This window comes from Barbus barbus (assembly GCF_936440315.1).
Source record: "Barbus barbus genome assembly, chromosome: 37".
NCBI lineage: Eukaryota > Metazoa > Chordata > Actinopteri > Cypriniformes > Cyprinidae > Barbus > Barbus barbus.
In genome coordinates this window covers 24,908,187-24,930,997 of record NC_136715.1, presented here as the reverse complement: position 1 = coordinate 24,930,997, position 22,811 = coordinate 24,908,187, and the positions used below count along the sequence as shown (strand labels likewise).

The following is a 22,811-nucleotide window of genomic DNA, read 5'->3' as shown; positions in this document are numbered from 1 at the left end:
TATTTACCTCAAGATAAAAAGGAAGGGCCTGGAGTTTGCGTACAAAGACATATAATAACTAGACCATAGCACTTCTGTTTGTGTTTCACTGGCTTCACACAGAAATATTAACCGGGTGTTTTAGTGGCTCAGGCATCAATTTCTTCCGATGAAAGGAGACTGACCCAGTTAAGGAGCTAATCTCTTATGCATGAGCTTTAAATGCCTTTATTAAAAATTAATCATTAGGGCTGTCGTGTAAATAACTAGATTGTAAGTACAATAGCCATATAAAAGAGGAGATCAGATGCAGGTCTTGTTATATTTATGAGAGCAATTTTAAACTGGATTACAGTTTGTGGTTTTGTCATTAACTTAAAGACGTGGTCAGGTTGTGGCAAGCCCTGGATCATTACATCCCCAAGCTCTTTGTGTTTTCACTCCTCACACCATTCCTGCTGTGAATAATGTAATCAACATGTTGGATGTTCACTGTTCTGCTGCCAGGTCTGTGGAGCTGATGCAAATACAACTCCACTGAGAATAGAAAAAATACACATCTGATGCTCTTACATAAGCAGTGCTGATCTGACACAAAGATAGCTTTGTCATTTATGCACAGTCTCTTATACAAATGTTATAACACCAGTGCAGAATCTGTACATGACAAGACAGACGCGTGGTTGATTTTTACCGCAGAGGCCTGACTCAAACCTGTGTAGTACACAATACTAATAATATGATGTATGTGCATGAATTTCAAGATGTTTTTATATGAACTATACAGAATGAGTCATTTTTGGGAGTGGTAAGACTTAAGGTCTTGAAATTGCCACTTTGTTAAATTACACATTTCACATTGCAAAGGAAAATTGCACTAAACAGTGTTTACGTGTCTAAGTGTGCCGTTGGCACTAATCTTCCTTCACCACAGGGAGCGATGAATGCCATGTTGGAAATGTTACAATGCACTTCATGTTATTTTAAAGCAGTCATGTTCTCCTTGTGAGATGTCTGGAACATCATACTAAGAAGCTCAGTTAGAAGGAGAAAACCCCCTTAAATAAATTGTTTTCTATTAGTCATTAAAGGTGAAAATCATGCACAAAATGTTCCTATTATCTGTCATTATCAGTGAACAAGGTGTCTTGAGAAACACACCCGTCTCTGTTCCAGCCCCAACAAAATAGAAGGGGAAAAATGTTTAAAGGAGCTGCCTTTCTCATCATCATCATCATCTTTTTTTTAAGAGAGAGAGATTTTATAAAATGAGCCAATCAGAAACACTCTTTGTGAGCCGGTCTGATTTGATCAGTTTTGTGGGACACCATGCAGACTCTTTTGATTACTTTGTCCGTGCGATATATTAAAACATATTTTGAATATATAGCTGTCATTGACACTCGCAGGTATGAACTCTATAGAAATAGCCAATATTTCTATAAAAAATTACTCAGGAGAATAAAATTAGACATTAGAGTTCAACTTTAATTAGAGTGAAACTTGTAAATTGTTGTTGACTTATAACAAGAATATATAACCTAGTATAATAAAATGAATGTGGACTACAAAGGTGCTTTGGCATTGGAAGAAACTGATTTCATTTTAAAGGGATAGTTCATCCAAAAATGATCAATCTGTCATCATTTACTCACCCTCTAGTTGTTCTTTAATCTGTTGAACACAAAAGAAGATATTCTGAAGAATTTTGTAATCAGTAGCCATGTATGAAAAAAATACTACAGAAGTCAAATTTGCTCCTATCATGTGGTTTTCACCATTGCTGTAGTTTCTCATCAGACGTAAATGTTTTCTAAATTTATTTCAGACTCTTGTTTGCGATCTTCATGTCTTCTTTTCCATTAACCTCAAAGGGAAACTGTGGCGTGTTGTAAGGTGATTAGTGCGCTCTCTCCATCAACCAACACCACTGACCTGCTTTCTGCTGGCCCGCTTACAGCAGCTACTCTGTCAGGACGGAAAACCTGCGACTTCTTAAAATATAAGCTTACATTCCAAACAATTTAATCCGTGTTTATTCAGAAAGGAGAAATGAATGTAAAACTAAAGCCAGATCTTCCCTCCTCATAGCTCTGTGATCTGTGATGTGATGTGTGTGTGACCATGGAAATAATGACTTGTCATGTTTTCTTCAAGGACAGTGAGACCTCCTGAACACTTATGTAAGACTACTATAACTAAAAGACATGACAGAAACTGAATCTGGCGTACATAAAACAAGAGATCGATTAGACAAATGAGCACAAGAGATGAGGTTTGTCAGTAAAGTCCATGGTCCATGAGAGCTGAAGGAAAAATGTAGTATGTGAACCCAAATACGAGCATGTTTCGGCCAAATCGATTCCTCATCCATCCATTCATTCATTCAGAAAAGAAGACAAACATTGCCGTTTGTTAAAAATCCGAAGCTTGTACTATACAGACAATAAATAGTCCTTGCAAAGGTAAGACATGATCTCCATTCTTCATACTAACATCTATAAGCTGATATGAAAATCAAGTTTTAGTAGGAGACCAGAAACGTGGGAAAATGCTTAGAAGAATTCACATGCTTGACCCCCCCCCCACACACATTGGCAAAAAAAGGTGACCGTACGGCCCATTACAAAAAAACTAAAAAGTACAATGTCTTTTTTTTTTCAAACAGTCTTCCACCGTGCCACCAGAGTCCCCTGAAAAAGAATAAAGGTTCAGTAATCTACAGACTTGCAGCTGGACTGAGTGGAGTTTGGAGGGTTTTGGCTTCTTCAGGCTGAAGATCCAGAGACATAGCCTCCAAGGTTCACTAGCGCCCAAATATCAGGCCCTCCATGGAGCAGCCATGGACAGCCTCCTGAGGTCTTTGACTTCACAGAGATACCGTTAGCATATTCTTCATGGAAGAAACCTTGCTATGGTCGATGGAACCTGTAACGCAAAGGGAGAAGACACCTGTATGACTATCATCCATCAAATGTGTATTAATAGAAGAGCGGTGTGTGTGTGTGTGTGTGTGTGTGCTCCAGACAGAGCTCTGCTCAGCAGGACGATCTAGCACAAACCCAACAGGACTGGGACCTTGTTTAGCTATTTGTGTCCACAGAAAGGAGGTCTAACATAAAACAAACGTAAGCTACATTTGTTATACATGTCGGCGAGCATTCATGTGTGCTTATTCTGCAGATTCTGCACTTTCAGGACAGTGCAGATATGGCTATATTTAGAACAGCCTCCAGTGTTGATCTACTGTATGTGTCCTGCACCTTTAGCTGTTACGCAAGCAACCGTGTGAGAAGTGATCTATCGTAGATGCGATGACTTTTTTGTGTTGAACGGTTTTGCAAACGTGGAACAATGTATAGAAATAGGCCATGTATATATACACAAGGAAGAAATGGAAACACACACTGACCTTGTCAGGTGTTTGCATGACGCATGAACCTCCATTTCGTTGCTCTTGAACTCGTTCAGCTCTTTGCGTATCGCCGCCTGCAAGGCAAAAACAACAACAATGAGCTCCTGATAAACAGTCAGTGGACAACAGACACGCTCTTGCAGCAGGTCACTGGAAAGAAGATCGCCTGCTTTCTTCCTGATGTTTTATAAATGATCTGTTCTGGTTTTGTTGACTTGTTGACACAAACTGCTCATGATAAGGCACACGCAGAATGTTAATGCACATCATCCACATCCTCTGGAACTTGTGTGTTTATTTATTATAGAAAAAAATTCAGATTTTAGGAATGTGAACTCTGCAGACCATCTGGGGCAAGTTATACAAATATTTTTTATTTATTTCTCATTTTATTAATGCATTTTATATAACAGAATCACATCATGACATTTTAGATGAATCAAACATAGAATGTTTTTTTTTGTTTGTTTTTAAATGTATCTCTATTATCTTAATGTATCAGTGTGTGGAGGCCTGTAGGGGGCGCGTGTGAGTTTCTAATGCACACCTTATCTGAAGCAGATAGTCTGGTCCAGGGTTTGTCTGCTCTCCTGTCGTAATCCTGAGCTTTGGCCACTTCCACATAGTCACTGAAACGGATCAGAATCTTTCTGTCCCGCAGCTCGTCAATGGTGGGCCGCTGATTCAGCTGGAAAGACAAGAAAAAGAGAGGTTTAGTTGAACAGCTGCATCAAGGAAACAATCAGATTGTTCCTACTTAAATTCTGTAAAGGATGAGATGAGTTTCAAGTAATTGTAATGCTCAAAGAAGACGCAGATTATAGTCCAAAAAAATGATGGGTTATTTCAACCCAACATTGGGTCAAATATGGACTAACCCAGCTGTTTTTACATTCAATGTTTAGCCCAAAAGTTGGGTTAGTCCATATTTGACCCAAAGTAGGATTGAAACATCCCAGCATTTTTAAGACTGTATATTATTCTGATTCAGGTCATGTTGTTATAATTTATAAATACATTTATTCCTTGACCATTGGTGTCTATTATTTCTGACGCTGCAGTAAACCACTCAAGGTTGTGTGTTACACGTGTGTCTTTTCTCAGGCTAAGCAGTCACATGACAACAAATATGTGTGCATATGTGACTCGATTTTGTCAGGACTCACATACCTTTCTGTTTAGCCTTTGCTTGATCTCCCTTCTCTCCTCTTGCTCTGTCTGGTCATTTCTCTCTGTAAATCCACCCCCCAAAAAATCACAGATGAGAAAAAGCATGCATACGGTCCGCAAAGGTACAGATTAACTTTAGAGTTTTACATCCAGCACACTACACAGAGATCATGCTTACACTCCACAGCACGTACACTCATGCACTACTGCTGGAATCTCTAGCAAGTCAGTTTTCCTCTTAATTCAAATGTCAATTAATTCCAATTTAATTCAAATAAACCAATATTCTTATGATGTTTTAATAAAATCTCTCATGGCTTGGTTCCATGTCTAGTTGGTGTTAAAATCAGATCTCTTGAACATCTGTGTCTGCAGCTGGCCTGAAGACCCCCGTGCCCCTGTGCTTAACACCAGAGCGCCAGATTACTGCATTTCTTTAATAGGCTTTATCTTTCACAGCACAGGATAACATTGTTCTCTTACATTTCCCTCTGTCAAATACGTGGATTATCTGAATCTGTGCTGCGAAGGACTTAGCGTGGGAAAATACAGGACGCACGTGTCTATCTAGCATGATTAAACTACGATAAACGCATTTAATGTTCCGTCACTTCAGGACTCTCTCCTTGTTGCTCATCATTGCTTGTCTCAAAGCCCAGTTCTTGGAGAGTGAGTGAGTGTCTGGAGCATGTGTAAGCAGACAGGCAGGAGAGATCAGCCACAGTCAGCAGACAGCTGCTCAGAGTCAGAAGACACAGCGGCCCAAGATAGAGGCCTCGCCTCAATCAACAAGCCCCATCACAAGTGTGCTGAGGACACATGCTAGAAATACATTATCCTTAGAACTAAAATTCCATTTACACTAATGAAGACAAGCCTGAACACAAAAACGTGTAAAATTCACTAATTATTTCAATCATGTGGAAATCATCTACAAGGAATCACAGAGCAATTCAATTGAACAGTGAAATTACTCTCAGTTTCACTCAGACTGTGATCATGTGCAGACCTGTGTAAACCACTCCGTCTCCTCTCAATCTGAAATCACTGATATTATTGTGTCCAGCTCCAGACGGATTGCATCTATAATCTCCCTCGGATTTATCATGTTTTTGTGTGTGTGGATTGTTTAAGTCCTGAATTCAATTATTTATCAAATTTAATATTTTTTTTTTTATATATATATAGAGACCTGCTACAGAAGAAATATGGAATATAACTTTTACCATAGAAATCCACTTCAAAATATTTAGAGCTGAAACCAGCAGTTAACTTCACAAACAACTACAAAGAAACACGTTAAATTAAACGTTGAAAAATTTTAATGGTATTTTCTTGTAAAACATACTCTGATGATCTTTGCTTACTTCAAAAAATAAATAAATGTTGTATTAGGTGCTCACGTTGTATGCGAATATAGTGTCAAACTAAAAACAAAAGGTGACCAATCACAGCATAAAATTGAAGTGGACACGGTTGTGACCTTAGAGAACTATTTATATTTGAGCTACTCTTATAAATTACTTTTGTGATTAATGCTAATCAGGTCAAGATGATTTAGTCACATGACAGAACAGTTTTGTGAATAAAACACTTTATTTAAAAAAAAGAAAACACTTTATATACTTTATGTGAAAAACACAGTAGTATATCTGAATTTTAAGCAAAATGGTGATGCTATTTGTCAAAAGGCAGGTAATAAACATGATTTTGAAAGGAAGAAAAGTCTACCTCCAGTATCCCAGACGCTTTATCTCTGATAAGACAGGTGTCATACTCACGTTTGAGGATGTTCCGGCTCTCCAGCTCCTCCGCTGCTGGTCTCTGACTCAGTCTCCTGCGGAAAAACACCAAAATCACGTTCTGGACCATCTTTATGCAATCTCCAAAGTGTCTGTGACAGTCTCTGCTCAGCAGCGGGGATCCCGCGATCCGCGCATCTTACAGGGAAACCCTGCGTCCCATCTCGCGTCTAAACATCGCCGAGGATCAGCACGACTAAAGCACTTCCACATCACCAGGTTAATTATTATCTGTGCTTGCGATTCCCTGATTTCACGGAACGAAACCAACGGCACTTGTTCATGGGAGCGCGGTTATTACGCGAAAGCCTCATCGACGAAGAAATACGCCGATAAGTGTCGGTTTGTATCAAAAAGCAATAGAAAATAGAGAAAAAGATGAAGTGGAGACGGAGATGAGCATCTGGCCCTGAGCTCTCTGAAGTCTCAGAGTGATGTGTGTGATACTGGAGATCCTTTACGCATCATTTATAAGGGGGCGGCGCGTGCGGCAGAGATTCCCACGCACACTCAGTGCGCGCGCCGGAGGAATATGCTGCAGTCAGGGAAAATACAACCTGCATCCACACCTCTGATTGATCATGCTTTAATATCAAAACAATATTAAAGTTGATCGCAACAGAGTGGGCCCATATAAAAGATCAACTCATCTACTAAAGGACATTGTTCGAAGGAAAGGTTTGGCGTGACGCTCCGCTTTAATTCACTCTCTCTCTCTCAGTTTCTGTTTCTAAAGAGAGGTGTTGGGCGGGGCTTTCATATCATATGAAGAAATATATGCATGTAAAATTATGTAATCGTTCAACTTATTTAAACAATAATATGCTTTCATGATATTTAAAGTCACGTAATGCAAAACGCTTTTCACAACGCTTGAATCCAACTCTAAATCGCTAAATATCATAGTGTGTATTTTATGTCAAGTACAGCTGCAAATGCACCACAATTCCCTAAACATTTTCTTTTCTTGATTTACAAAATGAGTAAGCTAAATTCACTTAAAAAATCTGCAGATGCAAAAGGCTGAATATAGAATAGCACCCCAACTGCATCAGTGACAAAAACACACATGAACATCCGTAAGGATGTGCTCACACACTTTGAAAATCAAGCAATGAGTCGAGTGATGGCATGATGCTTTTGTTCAATGTAACAAGACTGGTCTTGTTTGGTTTAACGGTGCTTTAAGATAACAATGTATAGACCTCACACTGAAATATATGATCTGTTCATTTATTGTAGACCACCTTGCAAACCCCCGGGGCCCTAGGTGACACTTATATCGTCTATATGATGGGTAGCTTCATATCACTTGCTCACTGACAGATGCACACGACAGCTTTAGTCTTCAGTGTGATGAAATGTTGTGTTCACCAACTTTAATTGTTGCGGCACAACAGAACATGACGCCATGAATCATACCAGCAGGCTTAAGGCTGACTTGTAAACACACTGCTGTTAAAAAACAGCTCCAAACAAGAGATGTATATTTTTAAATCTCGCCTGATTGGCCCAGATCCTGGAAATATTAGCTGTGGGAGATTAATCCGAGCCATCCGGAGCGGAAGCTCAGCTGTGACATCACATTCACTAAAGCCTTTAAATGCACTCAGTGTGGGAAAAACAGAAACAACACTAAATAAACGAATAAGGTTGAATTTCATAGGTTTTTCGGTTCCATTAGTGAACTGCATTAGTTAGCATGAACTATAATGAAAAACACAATAAGATTCCATTTGTTAACTATATTTAATGAATTAAATAACATGACCTATACGTCTGTTACAGGATTTATTGATCTTTATTAACGTTAGTTAATGATAGTACAACTGTTCATTGTTGGTCCATGTTAACTCAGGTCCATTAAATGAGTACGTAGATACAACTTTTGATTTTACTAAATGTTAGGATAAATATTAACTAAGATTAATAAATAGAATCATTTTTTTCATTGTTAGTATATGTAGTTATCTAATGCTAACAAATGGAACCTAATTGTAAAGTTTTAGTGAGCATTTATTAAACTTAGTTGATATTCATTACATTATCAAAATTAAAAATTATTTCTGTTAATATTATTTAATGGACCCGAGCTAACCATGAACTGAACTAACAAAGAACAGATCTATTTTTATTAACTCATTTGAATAAATAGTGTTAAGTGATGGAATTTGCTGCAAAGTGTTACCGGTTTTCCTAAATATTTCCAAGGTTAGTTTGCTCCTGTTAGATATAAAAACTTGAATATAGACTATAAAAAGGCTATGATTTTTTTTCCAACATGTAAAACTCTAAAAACTACATCTAAAAAAAAGCCACTAAAATCCAGCATTTATTTCTGAAAATGTGCTATACAGAGAGTACTTATGGAGACATGGCTATTCAGAGAAATGCTTTTATCAGCACAATATAACATCTCAAAGGTGTTTAGTTCTTTATAGTTCAGAACACCCTGCTACCCTGAGGTCTTGCTCCTTCCTGACGATAACTTCCTCCACTTGTGAAACATGAGGATGTGCTATATATTAAGTGAGCCACCGCTGTGTCAGAGCGATAAGCCGGATACAGGAGCAGGCCCTGATGGGAGTGTCAGTGAGTGGTTGTGAGTCAGTCTGGATTTCACGGCCTGCCATTGTCCAGTGAGCTGTGCCTTAATGCCCGACCCTCGTTCCGGTCGACCCAGCAGAGCGGCCGGCGATATGAAGGAAGCTTCAGACAGTCACTGACTGCATGGGTGGCCATTATGGCTTTGACTGACAGCCAAGTGTGTCTAGGACACCCTGAGGGACAAGGATGCCAAGCATCATTACAAAGGTTACATCCATGTTTAGGAATAGTTTGAGCATTTATGTAACTTCCAGGGTGATTTGTCGAGTGTCATTTGGATTCCTGAGTGCGTACTAAAAATTAGATGTACAAGAGAGATGAAGGAACTGAAATCTTGATTCTTTGTTTCTCTGACACATGTAATATTATACAGTGCCATTTGCAGTACGTAAACAAACAACAACAAAATTTTTTTTTTTTTTTAATTAGACAGATGCTTTATTAACATTTCTGATTTTTAGCCAAAATGATGTCCGAGTTGGTAAGTTTGATTCATTTCTGTGAATCATTTCACTTTCAATAATTTCAATTAATCTATTAAACAATCAGATCCACATACTCAAATTACTCAACGTGTTCAAATTAGTCTCCAATTCATGTTTAAATTGTTAAATATATGCCATTTAAAGGTTTGGGATCAGTATGATTGTGAGAATATGCTTAGATTTTCAGCATCATTACTCCAGTCTTAGTGTCACTTGATCCTTCAGAAATCATTCTAATATGCTGATTTGCTACTCAAGAAACATTTCTGATTATCATCAATGTTGAAAACATTTGTGCTGCCTAATATATTTGTGGAAAATGCCTTTTTTTTCTTGAAGAACAGCATTAATTGTGTAACCCCATCTAAGTGTAACCAGTGTGGAGCCTTATACTATTTCACAGTTTAGTCTACGTATCAACACCAGCTGTTTGAAATGATCCTCTCACATTAATATCAAGATATAAGACAAATGGAAAGGTAGCCAAATGTTGAGCCATATTCAAAATGCCGTACCTACTGTATTATTTAGTAATATATATAAATAAAGGCTTAGACATGAAAGCAATTTCATTCATGGCTCGCTTTTAATATTTCATCAAATCTCTTGGCTGACCCCAGGTCTGCTCTTTAGAAGAGAGCAACATGTGAGACAAAGAGCTGGTGGCCTCGGTCTGTCCCTGCATAACCCACTACAGGAGCAACGTGAGGTCTGATCTTCAAACGCCTCCACATCTATAGTCACTCTAAAGTGAGATACGGTCTGAGCTGGCGCCCGCTGTGCTTCTCCTCTGATGTACTTCAGAAACGCATGGCAGCTGTGAGGCAACAAATGCGACTGATTTATTACAAGAAAATGGATTTACTGGCCCGCTTTTAAGAAAGGACGCTTGGCTTCCCTAAAATGCATTATAAATACTATGAGAAAGCATCTTTTCTTCTTTCTTCAAGTTGGGTAAATTGGTGCCGAACAAGATACTAATTGCTTCATGCATTATTTTTGACCCATTCAGCTCTTTCCTTAAATAGATTGTGTCCTCATGAGGCCAGAACAGGGAATGAACACAAATCGATTTGCTGCTGGGTTGAAACAATGTCTGCCACTGGAGGAACTGGCTATTTGTGGCCCACATAGCAACTCAGCCCTTTCCAGTGATTGATTTTCCAATACTGGGATTTTTTATTGGAACCGGTTCAGTGGATTGGATTTTGGAATAGTACTATACTACATCTTTTCAGCTGACAAAACATCACCCATGTCTTGTATGCTGTTTTGTAAATAGTCTAAAATGTACCTTTTTTTTTTTTTTACACTTCTGTTTATTCATACTCTTTGGAATAACATGCACAGCTCAATCGTTCACAGCAAGAACAGGAATATATTTTAGGAAACTAAAGAAGATCATTTTAATTTCCTTCTTGAAAGAGTAAAACAGGACAAAAGATTTAGAAATCATGTGCCTTTGTATTGAAGGTCTGGAATACGTAACTCTGATGCAATGGAATGTGGGCAGCGTTTAATTGGCTGTGTATGGTATTGTGCCTATGATGACTTAATTAGCAAGTGTATTCAAATGTAAATATAGCGCTCTCACTGTGGGACGGCAGCATCTAATTCCAGGATCTGGGCTTTTTTTGGAGTTGTAAAGGCGATGTCACATCCGGCGCTAGCGTATGATATCTAGTAGTTATGAAGTCACCATGGATCCCAAGCATTGGGCCGTTGCCTGGTTGCTTAATTTAGCAGAGAGAGTACAGGCCAGGAACACACAGTCGATAATATTGCTGTAGTGCTGCATGGGTAACTGGTCCAAACTGGCCCAGTCAGGAGACAAGCTGAACGCCCATCACAACAGAGCGCAACTAGAGGTCATGACTCTGCTTGAGTCCTGTGGTCACTATCCGACTGCGTGGCAGAATAACATTTGTTTTGTGGGGTGATGAGAATGATTTAAAAAATGTCAAAAGTCCAACATATATCTTTGAAATGATACAAAAACAATCACAAATGTTTTTGTAGGGTTTTCTAAGGTAAGTATCAATACGTTTGCTTGTATTAGAAGTACATTGGAGAAGTAATTAGGGAAGTCGTGGCCTAATGGTTAGAGAGTCAGAGAGTCGGACTCGTAATCGAAAGGTTGTGGGTTCGAGTCTCGGGCCGGCAGGAATTGTAGGTGGGGGGAGTGAATGTACAGCGCTCTCTCCACCCTCAATACCACGACTGAGGTGCCCTTGAGCAAGGCACCGAACCCCCAACTGCTCCCCGGGCGCCGCAGCATAAATGCTGCCCACTGCTCCGGGTGTGTGTTCACGGTGTGTGTGTGTTCACTGCTGTGTGTGTGTGTGTGTGTTCACTGCTGTGTGTGTGTGCACGATGGATGGGTTAAATGCAGAGCACGAATTCCGAGTATGGGTCACCATACTTGGCAGTATGTCACTTCACTTCAAAAAGTATAAAAGTATAAATAATGAACCTGTTTTTAACCTGTCTGCTTTTCTCACTATGCATGGTTTTATAGTTTTATAGAAGCTTTTTCAGAAAGCTGTAATGTTATATCTATAATGCTTCTGTGCTTTACCATAGAGCAGGTTTTTGCACATAACAATGTCCTTGTGTATCATGATCATTAAGAGGATTCAGGAAACATCAATGGAGATACGATTGGTTGTCTGAAGTGAAAGCTAGCCGTTTGCCAAATAGTCTGATTCTGATGTGAGTATAAAGGCATCAAGAAATGGAGAATCAAAATGCTCTTGACATTTGCATTATATGAGAGGTTACTCTGCAATAAAAAAAAAAAAAACTGTATGTTTCAGAAATCAAAACGAACTCCCCTGTTTAATATATGAATTATTTGGTCACACTTTAGTTTGGGGACTAATTCACTCTATTAACTAAGTTTATTGACTTTTACAATAAGATGACATTGTTTGAGATGTCTTTGTTATGGACTAGGGTTAGGGGTAAGGGTAGGGTTAGGTCAAATAATGTCATTTTTGCATTAAAAATTACATAACTGAGCGAATGACACTTAATGACAGTTGTCATAAACATGCATAAAACCTCCTTCATATTCATGACTTGTCATGTCATGATTATGAAGGTGTCATGTCAGTCTTATGTACACCCCTTCAAGTAAAGTGTTACCAAAATAACTTCTGTCATGGCAAAGACACAGATGATTAGACTTATTGACTTCCACTTAATGCTAATAAAACAGATGAAAAAATCCCACCGACTAACAATTTCAAGTCTCTTTTGACTTCACTCGGTAAGCAACCACCTAGCAACTACCCAGATCTCCCTAGCAACCCATAAGCATTGTGCCGATGAGATCTGTAGAGTCAAGCTGCTCTGCTCACATTTTGTTCATGTAATGTCAAAATTATCTTCAGTCCAATGTCATCAGAAAAACTAATGAGGCAGAGCCACAAACGTGCAATTTATTGAAAAACTGTCATTCAGCTCAATGTACACTGTGAATTGTATCATATGCTTGTACTGAACGTTTTGTTTCTGCCTTGAAGGTAGAAATTATGCCTTGAATCACAGGTTGTACTGTACAGAGAATTCCTGAGGAACCATTAATATTTCAGCAGCTAAAAGAGAGACTCCCCTATATTGCCACCAGAAACAAAAAAACACATCCAGCCACTACTGACTGGCCACTGTTGCCTAGCAACTGCAGCTGCCATTGAAATCTGTGGAGAGGGTAATGAGCCCAGTGTGCACCGAGCTGGAGTCTGAGTCGTGAGGCGTGATGTGGGCTATAAATTGTTGCTTCTATAAATAGCAACCGAGTGAATTTCTACATTGGGTGTTTTCTGGAAGAAGGAACTATTCCAGGCCCCTACATTGTGCACTACAGCATGACATTCATGTGATGGGTGTCTATTAATATTTATCTCATGCTGATTTTCTTTACTTCACAAGTCACTGCAGGGTTTAGTATTGTACTACTGTATTACTGTACAGTCTGCTGATCATTTTCACCAGAGTGACCAGCACCTGACGCGAAGCTGCTTGGCAAATAAATAAATAAATGTGCATGGAATATTTATATGAGTTGTAATTATTTTATTATGCAAGAAGAAAGAGCGTATGGAGTGATACGAGAGATGTGAGACTAGCTTTGGTAACAGTTACTCCAGAGAACCGTATTATACAGCCGGCCCTTTCTGATCAAAAGGCATTCATGAAGACAAGATAACTCTTTATTCATCTACTCATGAATTCTAACAATGATTATAGTACGTAATATTTCAAAATGCTTGAAAAGTAAATTTCTTTCTCTTCCTTAAACAAAGCTCGTGTGAAGCACGATGACTTAGTAAACTCTTAAAATAAAGTTGTTGTTTTTTGGCAACTATGGTTACACAAAGAAGCATTTAGGTATCATTTCCATTGCACAAAAAGTGGAAAAAGTTATTTGGACAATTAAATGTATATTTTGCAGGACTACTAAATGAATATTTTCACCCACAAATGAAAAGTTGCTCTCCCTCATGCCTTCTAAGATGAGTTTGTTTCTTAAAGGGAACAGATTTGGAGAAATCTAGCATTGCATCACTTGCTCAGCAATGGATGCTCTGCAGTGAATGGGTGCCGTCAGAATGAGAGTCCAAACAGCTGATAATAACATCACAGAAATAAATCAATCATTACGATGTTTTAACTTCAAACCAATGCTTTCCACTAAATTATGAATCCTCTATCCACGATGTTGCTTTTTCACCAGTGAAAAAGTATTCGTCTAATTAGGCAAGAAATACGCACAAATCAAGCCCTCGTTATAAGGAGATGGACCTTCACTGGAGGAAGCATTATTATTTCCATTCTCCCATTCACTCCCATCAAGATATTGAGATCCATATCTTCTCCAAATTCTGAATGGCCTGAGGGTGAGTACATTTTCAGCAAATTTTCATTTTTTGGGTGAACTATTCCTTTAAAATGTTCTTTACATTAAGGAAAAAATGGTTCCTTTATGAAAGGTTCTTTGGGGAACCTAAAATGATTCTTCTTTGTCAACACTGTGAAACACCGCTTTATTTTCAAGAGTGTGTACAGTGCATTCAGTTTTATTGTGATTTTAACACTGTGACCTGCTGTAAAGAAACAATGCCACATTGTAAAACTTCATGGTGAGCCATCCTTCAATCACTTGCTTTTTCACAGATGCGTTCTATTTTCATAACTGTCGTATCAACAGAACGGAGCGCTGACAATCAAAGCTGGTGCCCTAATGTAAATCTAAGTGTGAATCTGGCTGTGGTTTAGTGGAGCATCAGTGAGTGGGCGTCTTGTTATTCTAGCACCTTGCCGTCGCCACAAAAGAACACGCAGCTCTGCACGTTAAACAGCCAGCTGTCATATTCTCCCTGTCTCCATCACGAGCTGCGCACTGCTCTCATGAACGCAGAGGACAGACTGAGGACTGCGAGTGTGGCCATGCATAATTCATCAGCTCGCCCGTCTATATTTAGCCACAGCGCGAGTCCTTTGGGCATCGCTGTTTGAGAAGGACTATTGATAGTAAGGTCATCCCAGGAGTGGCTCAAGGATCTGCCGTGGAGGTGGGTCACAGGCACGACATAAGATCGTTACAGCAAGCCAAGGTCGATGGGGAACAGTGGGTCACTATGACAGGACGGGATTGGAAAGCGGCAGTATGGCGGGCTGTGAGGGGGCCGAATGCAATCTCTTCCCTCCTTGAGGTAGCAACAGTGACGTAGAGCATTGATCGGGAGTCCTGCTGCGGATTTTCAGAGCCACTGACAATGCAGCAGGCTAAAAATAGCATTAGAGAGGGATCCCCCTTCCAGGCCAACCCACTGCAGTCTGGCACAATTCAAATGCTGATGTGCCCAAAACAGTGTTACACAAGAGCACGTACAAAGAGAAGTTACACAACAAAGAATGAGAAGATTGTGTCGATTGATTCAAACGACCAGACAGAGGTTTATTTCCTGACCGGGGTACATCTAAATCTGTTACATAATATAACAACAAAACGTACTGTAGTACTCCTAGCTATAATAATAGACTATGTATATGCTATTTCAACAGTAATGCAAGTGTCAGAATGTCTAGCCACCATGACGGATATACAAAGCAAATTAGTTCTCAATGTGTTTTTCATGATGTAAATTCTCATTTCGAGAGCTGTTCTGCCATAGATTACTGGGACTGGATACTATCACTGCACCAATGCCACACAGACACATAAATCAACATTTTAAAATACCAAAAGTGCACTTATTTTAGCATCCTTTATAATGACTAAAATACACATTGCAAAGCATTGTAGGGTCTGGTTCCACTGGACTGAAGGATGTCAGTGAACAAAACCAGATTTTGTGCTGAAATACTGATGAATACTGGTGAATACCCTGAAGGCTTCCTAACACCATGCTATTGGCTTATAGTTAGAAGCATTTTGGACACAGTAAATAAAACCCAGCGGCTCAAAGACACAGAGCTGCATGCACACTTGACTGAATTCATGCTGCATTGTGTGTTTACTACATCAGGCAGCAGTTCATGTGCTCCAGCAGACCTTCCTGTCACAAACAGAGCATGAAGATACAATTTGACACGTGATATTGTGCCATTCTGTTAACGTGTTATCTGTAAATTACCTTGCCATAAAAATTAGAAAATTATACAAATCATAAAAAATTACAAATGGTTTAACATTGCATTATATGTTCATTTATTTTTTGATTTTGTTTAAAATGATGTTGTTTTGAATGTACAAATATGAGCCAACTTATCATGTGCTGTGAAAAGCAAAAAAAGGACATGACCAGAAGTCCCTGCATGACTCTTCACATATGACTGTAGTTTTTGTTAGCAGTTACAGTAGGATGAGCGTACAAGTACTGACTATGATTTATGGATAGACCATTTATCATCAGCTCTGATTCATCACACGGCTTTCTAGTTTACCTCCTGTATACTTATGGTAGTTCACACTGTAAATGGTGGTTTTACTGTAAATTTAACATTGGGCTGGGATATTTTGATGGCTCTGTTAATCAAGCTGTATAATTTCATCTGCTCTGTTTGGAGCAGATGGTGCCAAAGTGCTTCCATCGTAACCAAAGATTGATTGACAGTTCTTCTTTTCCACCAGCTAGATATAGGTCAAGATATGAACAGCCATTTGGTACTGTACCAAAGCATACTCAAAGAAATTAAATGGAAAGTGAGCTCTCTCTACTGTTTTGCCCAGACATCATTGAGAGAGCAAATGGAAACTTTGTGTAAGGTTTACACGTCACTTAAAGGGGTCATATGATGTGATTTCAAGTTTTCCTTTCTCTTTGGAGTGTTACAAGCTGTTTGTGCATAGATAAGATCCCTGAAGTTGCAAAGACTAAAGACTCAAAAGCAAAGAAATATTCTTTATAAAAGTTAAGACTGTTATAACACTGTTCCAGAACAGTTCAACCTAAATATTCGAGTGTGTGCAGCGCATTTTGACTATTTCCTGAACCTGGAAGTAGCCTGCCAGCTGTGCTCAAAGGCCGTTTCTTTAAAGTGGGGCAATTCTAACTTTGCAAGGACACTCTGGCGGTTCTGACTCACTGCCTGTAAGTGCGTTTTCTTATTTAAAGAATTTGCCACTGACTATTCAAACACGAGTTTTAAGCTGTGCAGAGTAGCACTTGTTGTTTGTCATTTCTCCGATCACAAATGCAGACATGGTAATGTTTATGCAGCGCGATGCAAAGTGACGTGTAAAAAGACAGTATAAGTCATTATAATCAGTAATTATGTCCCCACTGGATGCAGCAAATGCCTTGTTTATAATGGGTTTTATTGTTTTAGTCTCATCTCGCCGGGACACGGCATCACAATATGGTAAGGGGCGTAACATTACTGTCTCACGCTTGAGGTATTCGGCCAATCACAATGCACTGGATAGCTGGCCAATCAGAGCAGGCTTCTCAGAACGATAAGCTTTGTAAAAATCGGCACGTTTCAGAAAGGCGGGGCATAGAGAGGCAACAATAATCTACAGTATGAGGAAAATAATGTTTTTTGAACATTAGACCACATAAACACATTGCATTACACCAAATAATGTTCTTTTTAGCAACGTCACATGACCCCTTTAAAGACTTTCTGTGTCATATTTGCCACAATCTCCAAATTCAGAGATTGCAATATGAACAACAGTTTTCATTAAATGCTTCCAAGACCAATGCTTCCAAGAAAGAAACATGATTAGGATCCCATTAAGTCTTCTGAGCTATTAACCAACAGCCTCACAGCAATAAAAGCTTCTTCTTGGTACCCAGAACAAATTGGTCAGAGCAGCATGTTTGGTTTCTGCTGAAAACGAGGGCATCAGATTTCTGTTGACCAGTCATTCTTGCTAGAGATGACTTCCCAGCACTGAACAAAGGATACGATGTGTATGGTACACATGGCTCCCCTGCGGTCATTGTGACAGGAGGAGCCGGCACCTGTGTTTACCCAGCGCGCTCGCAGAGCTCCGGTTACATGGCCAGCCAGTCCGCTCTGGATCCTCTGCTGTGGGCTTTCTGCTTCTCACAGTCTGACTTGCTGCTGAGCACAAGGGTCATGAGAGCTGTTCACATGCTTTCATTATGCACCGGCTTCTTGAGTTTCTTCCTGTAACACCCTAAGAGTAATTCAATCCCATCATAAAGTTCCCTTCATATCTGGTCATCCAAGATCTCCTTTTATTTCTGTATGAAAAACATTGATCTAGTTCAGGGGGAGGTTCACCATTTACAGATCCAGGGATCCCTAACCAGACCCCCAGTCAACACAGGGAACCCCAGTATAAAACAACAATAACAGCAAAAATAGATTTTCTTAATAATATTACATTAGTAGATTGTACAATGATTAAGAGAAAAATAATGAATAATCCAAAAAATTATGAATCTCTAATTGTTGCATTCAACTTTGCCACAGCTTATTATTTGTATCTGTTTCCTATTATATATTCACTATTACTAATGTCCATACTTAAAGTTACAGTGTTACACCTAAAGGCTGGAATACACTAGAAAACAATTAAAATATGAACAGATTTAAAAAACAAAACAAAACAAAAAACAAATAAAATTTGTTATTGATATAAGTATTAGTTAGTAATGTTATATATTGTATTTACTATTAATTAATAATAATTTATTATATTTAAATGTATATTTATAAACATATATTAGTAATATATATATATATATACAGTGTCACAGTCACCAGTCGAACTGCACTGCAATTCCCAGAATCCCTCTTGCCACTCACCTGCACTTCATCTGCAATCACTCACACCTGACCTTCATCAGGGAATCCTCCTCACCTGTTGCCACTAATCAAACTCCCTATAAGGCCCTATTCGCACGGGATTAGTATTATCTGGGACCATGTGTGATTTTGAAATTATCAGGTCATTTGCGGGGGAATTTTTATCTTTACAAATTACAGACATGGCCGATTCGCACTGGATTAAGATCACAAACAACCTCTGCAATTATTACAAATGACTGGAGGTCACCAGGTGATACTAATCCCATGCGAATAGGGCTTAAGACTGCACTCATTCTATACCCTCATTGTCTGGTCTCGAGGTTACAAGTTCTTCATCTGTCTTATCATTTACCTGCTGGATCCCTGTGGCTCTGTGGATGTCTTCCTCCAGTTGTTTCTACTAAAGGGAAAGGTAAGGACGATTGATTCCCCAATTTATTGAGCTTCATTGAAAACGGAGTTATTGCACTTACCTGTTGAGGTTGTTCTCAGTTTATTTAATAAAGAAGCTCTTACCTTACTCATCCTTGTATGCCTCTCCATCCAGTGTGTGACAGTGTGTGTATGATTAATCGCATCCAAAATTGTTTACATGAGATGTATGTGTACTGTGTATATTAATTGTGTGTTGTGTATATAAATGCATATGTATTTCAGAACTTATTTTCATATTAACTGTATATAAATTTAATGTGTATATATAGACATTCAAGTACATGTAAATATTTTCAAAATATAGTGTGTGTGTGTGTATATATCTCAGAACACGCACATTATACAAACAAAAACTTATTTTGGATGCGATTTTTAATCTTTTGACAGCACTTAATGTTTATAAAACAGTTCTTCCTGGTCTTCGACTCTAATTGGCTGATGAGTGTGACTTTTATTAGAGTCCAACAGCTTGTACACAGTCAACAAATGCACCAAGCAGCACTGTCATCAGGAATCACCCTTAACAGATAAAAGGATAGTACGAGCCTATCGGACATTCAAACTAATGATTTATTGAGAATATGAGATTGATCTGAAGAATGAATGCTTTATCAGATGCACGATCACTCAATCTCTCGCTCTCATAATACTCTACTATACATAATACACCGCTTTTAATACAGTAATACAATAAGCTTTTAATGAGTCAACTCAACGTTCCTTCGTTATTAGTTCTAAAGTGATGTTTTGGAATTGGTAACAGAGACTTGGGCTCAGCTGTTAAACTGTCAAACTGTGATTTGAATCCATGGCGGAAGGAAGTAGTTCTGCATAAAAGAGGGCTTTTAAAGACACCGTTGTTATTTTGTTTATGCATTTATACACTCGTGCCATCAAACTGTTGTATAAATGTAATATCACACCCATAGCGGCTGTATGTCAGCAAGCTGTGATTACCTACGGCCGAATCACAGTCGTGTCACAGGCATATCATGTCTACGAGTGTATTGCATATATACAGTACATGCATATATTTTTGAATTTTCTACTCTAGTAACTGAAGAAGAACCTTTAGGGTAACCGTGAGGAGTTCTTACTATAGTTCTGAGCACGCCAGTGTGTCTTTGAGCAACACAGCATCTTAAGTAAGTATGAGCTGGGCTGTAGAAGAGTGGAAGGATGGCCTTCCTGCAAAGGTCTTACAAAAGATCCAAGAGATTGAAGGGCAACTTGACAAGTTAAAGAAGGAAAGTCAGCAGAAACCATTTCAGCTTGATTCCCTTGAAGCTACTTTACAAAAACAGAAGCAAAAGATAGACCGTGAGAAAAGTGAAGCGTCTGCCCTTAAGAGGGAAAATCAGTCTTTAGTCGAATCTTGTGAAAGTCTGGAAAAGACTAAACAGAAACTTATTTATTTATATATATATATATATATATATATATACACTCACCTAAAGGATTATTAGGAACACCATACTAATACTGTGTTTGACCCCCTTTTGCCTTCAGAACTGCCTTAATTCCACGTGGCATTGATTCAACAAGGTGCTGAAAGCATTCTTTAGAAATGTTGGCCCATATTGATAGGATAGCATCTTGCAGTTGATGGAGATTTGTGGGATGCACATCCAGGGCACGAAGCTCCCGTTCCACCACATCCCAAAGATGCTCTATTGGGTTGAGATCTGGTGACTGTGGGGGCCATTTTAGTACAGTGAACTCATTGTCATGTTCAAGAAACCAATTTGAAATGATTCGAGCTTTGTGACATGGTGCATTATCCTGCCGGAAGTAGCCATCAGAGGATGGATACATGGTGGTCATAAAGGGATGGACATGGTCAGAAACAATGCTCAGGTAGGCCGTGGCATTTAAACGATGCCCAATTGGCACTAAGGGGCCTAAAGTGTGCCAAGAAAACATCCCCCACACAATTACACCACCACCACCAGCCTGCACAGTGGTAACAAGGCATGATGGATCCATGTTCTCATTCTGTTTACGCCAAATTCTGACTCTACCATCTGAATGTCTCAACAGAAATCGAGACTCATCAGACCAGGCAACATTTTTCCAGTCTTCAACCGTCCAATTTTGGTGAGCTCGTGCAAATTGTAGCCTCTCTTTCCTATTTGTAATGGAGATGAGTGGTACCCGGTGGGGTCTTCTGCTGTTGTAGCCCATCCGCCTCAAGGTTGTGCGTGTTGTGGCTTCACAAATGCTTTGCTGCATACCTCGGTTGTAACGAGTGGTTATTTCAGTCAAAGTTGCTCTTCTATCAGCTTGAATCAGTCGGCCCATTCTCCTCTGACCTCTAGCATCAACAAGGCATTTTCGCCCACAGGACTGCCGCATACTGGATGTTTTTCCCTTTTCACACCATTCTTTGTAAACCCTAGAAATGGTTGTGCGTGAAAATCCCAGTAACTGAGCAGATTGTGAAATACTCAGACCGGCCCATCTGGCACCAACAACCATGCCACGCTCAAAATTGCTTAAATCACCTTTCTTTCCCATTCTGACATTCAGTTTGGAGTTCAGGAGATTGTCTTGACCAGGACCACACCCCTAAATGCAGTGAAGCAACTGCCATGTGATTGGTTGATTAGATAATTGCATTAATGAGAAATTGAACAGGTGTTCCTAATAATCCTTTAGGTGAGTGTGTATATGTGTGTGTGTGTGTGTGTGTATATATATATATATATATATATATATATATATATATATATATATATATATATATATATATTTTTTTTTTTTTCCCAAAGACAAACTTTCATTGAAATTATTATTACTGAACATCCGACCCCTATGACTATCCCTGACTATATTCAAGACATCTATTGTCAGATCTTTCCAGTCTGGCGATTCTGTTCTGGCTTTGTTACCCGCCCCTGGTTTTGTGTTCCAGGCGAAGTTTACTGGTCCCTACATCGTTAAAAAGAAAGTGAGTAATACAAATTACATCATTGACACACCTGACCATAGGCGCAAAAGCCGTGTGTGCCACATCAATATGCTAAAAAGGTATGTGACTACACAGTGTAAAAGTGAACCAGAATGTTACAAGTGAAGAAGAGTGTGAGAAGGGGAGTGGGTTTACTTCTACTGTTGCTATGGTTACTAGCTACACCATGGAAGATGGATTGCATAACCGAGATGTTCAAGTTCCCTCTACATGTTTACATAATTCTGTTATTCTAAGCAATTTGAAGAATTTCCTTGCTTATCTTGATGAAAGTCAAGGTAAAGAACTGACAGAATTGCTGTATGAATTAATCTATTTTCAGATGTCCCCAGAAAAACGACAATTTGTTCCCACGACATTGAGGTTGGAGATGCATCCCTAATTAAACAGCATCCCTATCGAGTTATTCCACAAAAGTGTGATATAATGAAGGCTGAAGTGGAGTATATGCTGAAGTATGGATTTGCTGTGCCCAGTCAAAGTCCCTGGAGTTCGCCCTGCTTACTTGTACCAAAACCTGATTCCACCTATCGCTTCTGCACTGACTATCGTAAAGTTAACAATATTTCTAAGGCTGATTCGTTTCTGCTTCCTAGGATGGAACGTTGTGTGGATAGGGTGGGTAACGCTAAGTATGTAATGAAGCTAGATCT

General features: G+C 39.1%; 2 protein-coding genes across 2 annotated transcripts in view; both read right to left on the bottom strand.

The window, feature by feature from the left end:
- Positions 1–1,448: 1,448 nt before the first annotated feature.
- LOC306856895 (phosphatase and actin regulator 4-like) lies at positions 1,449–6,811 on the bottom strand. The gene is made up of 5 exons (XM_079396432.1): positions 6,346–6,811; positions 4,565–4,626; positions 3,942–4,082; positions 3,392–3,468; positions 1,449–2,907 (listed from the first exon to the last, which is right to left on the bottom strand). The coding sequence occupies exons 1-5, from the start codon at positions 6,434–6,436 to the stop codon at positions 2,892–2,894; spliced, it is 387 nt and encodes a 128-aa protein (XP_079252558.1). The 5' UTR covers positions 6,437–6,811; the 3' UTR covers positions 1,449–2,891.
- An 11,157-nt stretch (positions 6,812–17,968) lies between these two features.
- The window catches only part of LOC306856988 (phosphatase and actin regulator 3-like), a gene marked incomplete at both ends in the record, with an annotated part of 42,534 nt that continues 37,691 nt past the window's right edge, over positions 17,969–22,811 (bottom strand). Inside the window, one exon of the mRNA XM_079396578.1 lies at positions 17,969–18,038. Coding sequence (XP_079252704.1) covers positions 17,969–18,038 — 70 coding nt within the window. The remainder of the gene's footprint in view (positions 18,039–22,811) is intronic.

Bases quoted from the DNA above. Each gene is read 5' to 3' on its own strand.
- LOC306856895 (XM_079396432.1), bottom strand. From the start codon at position 6,436: ATGGTCCAGAACGTGATTTTGGTGTTTTTCCGCAGGAGACTGAGTCAG. The intron at 4,083-4,564 runs GTATGTGAGTCC...TTGTCTTTCCAG, and splicing joins AGCAAAGGCTAAACAGAAAG to CTGAATCAGCGGCCCACCAT. The intron at 3,469-3,941 runs GTGTGCATTAGA...TTTGCCTTGCAG, and splicing joins GACTATCTGCTTCAGATAAG to GCGGCGATACGCAAAGAGCT.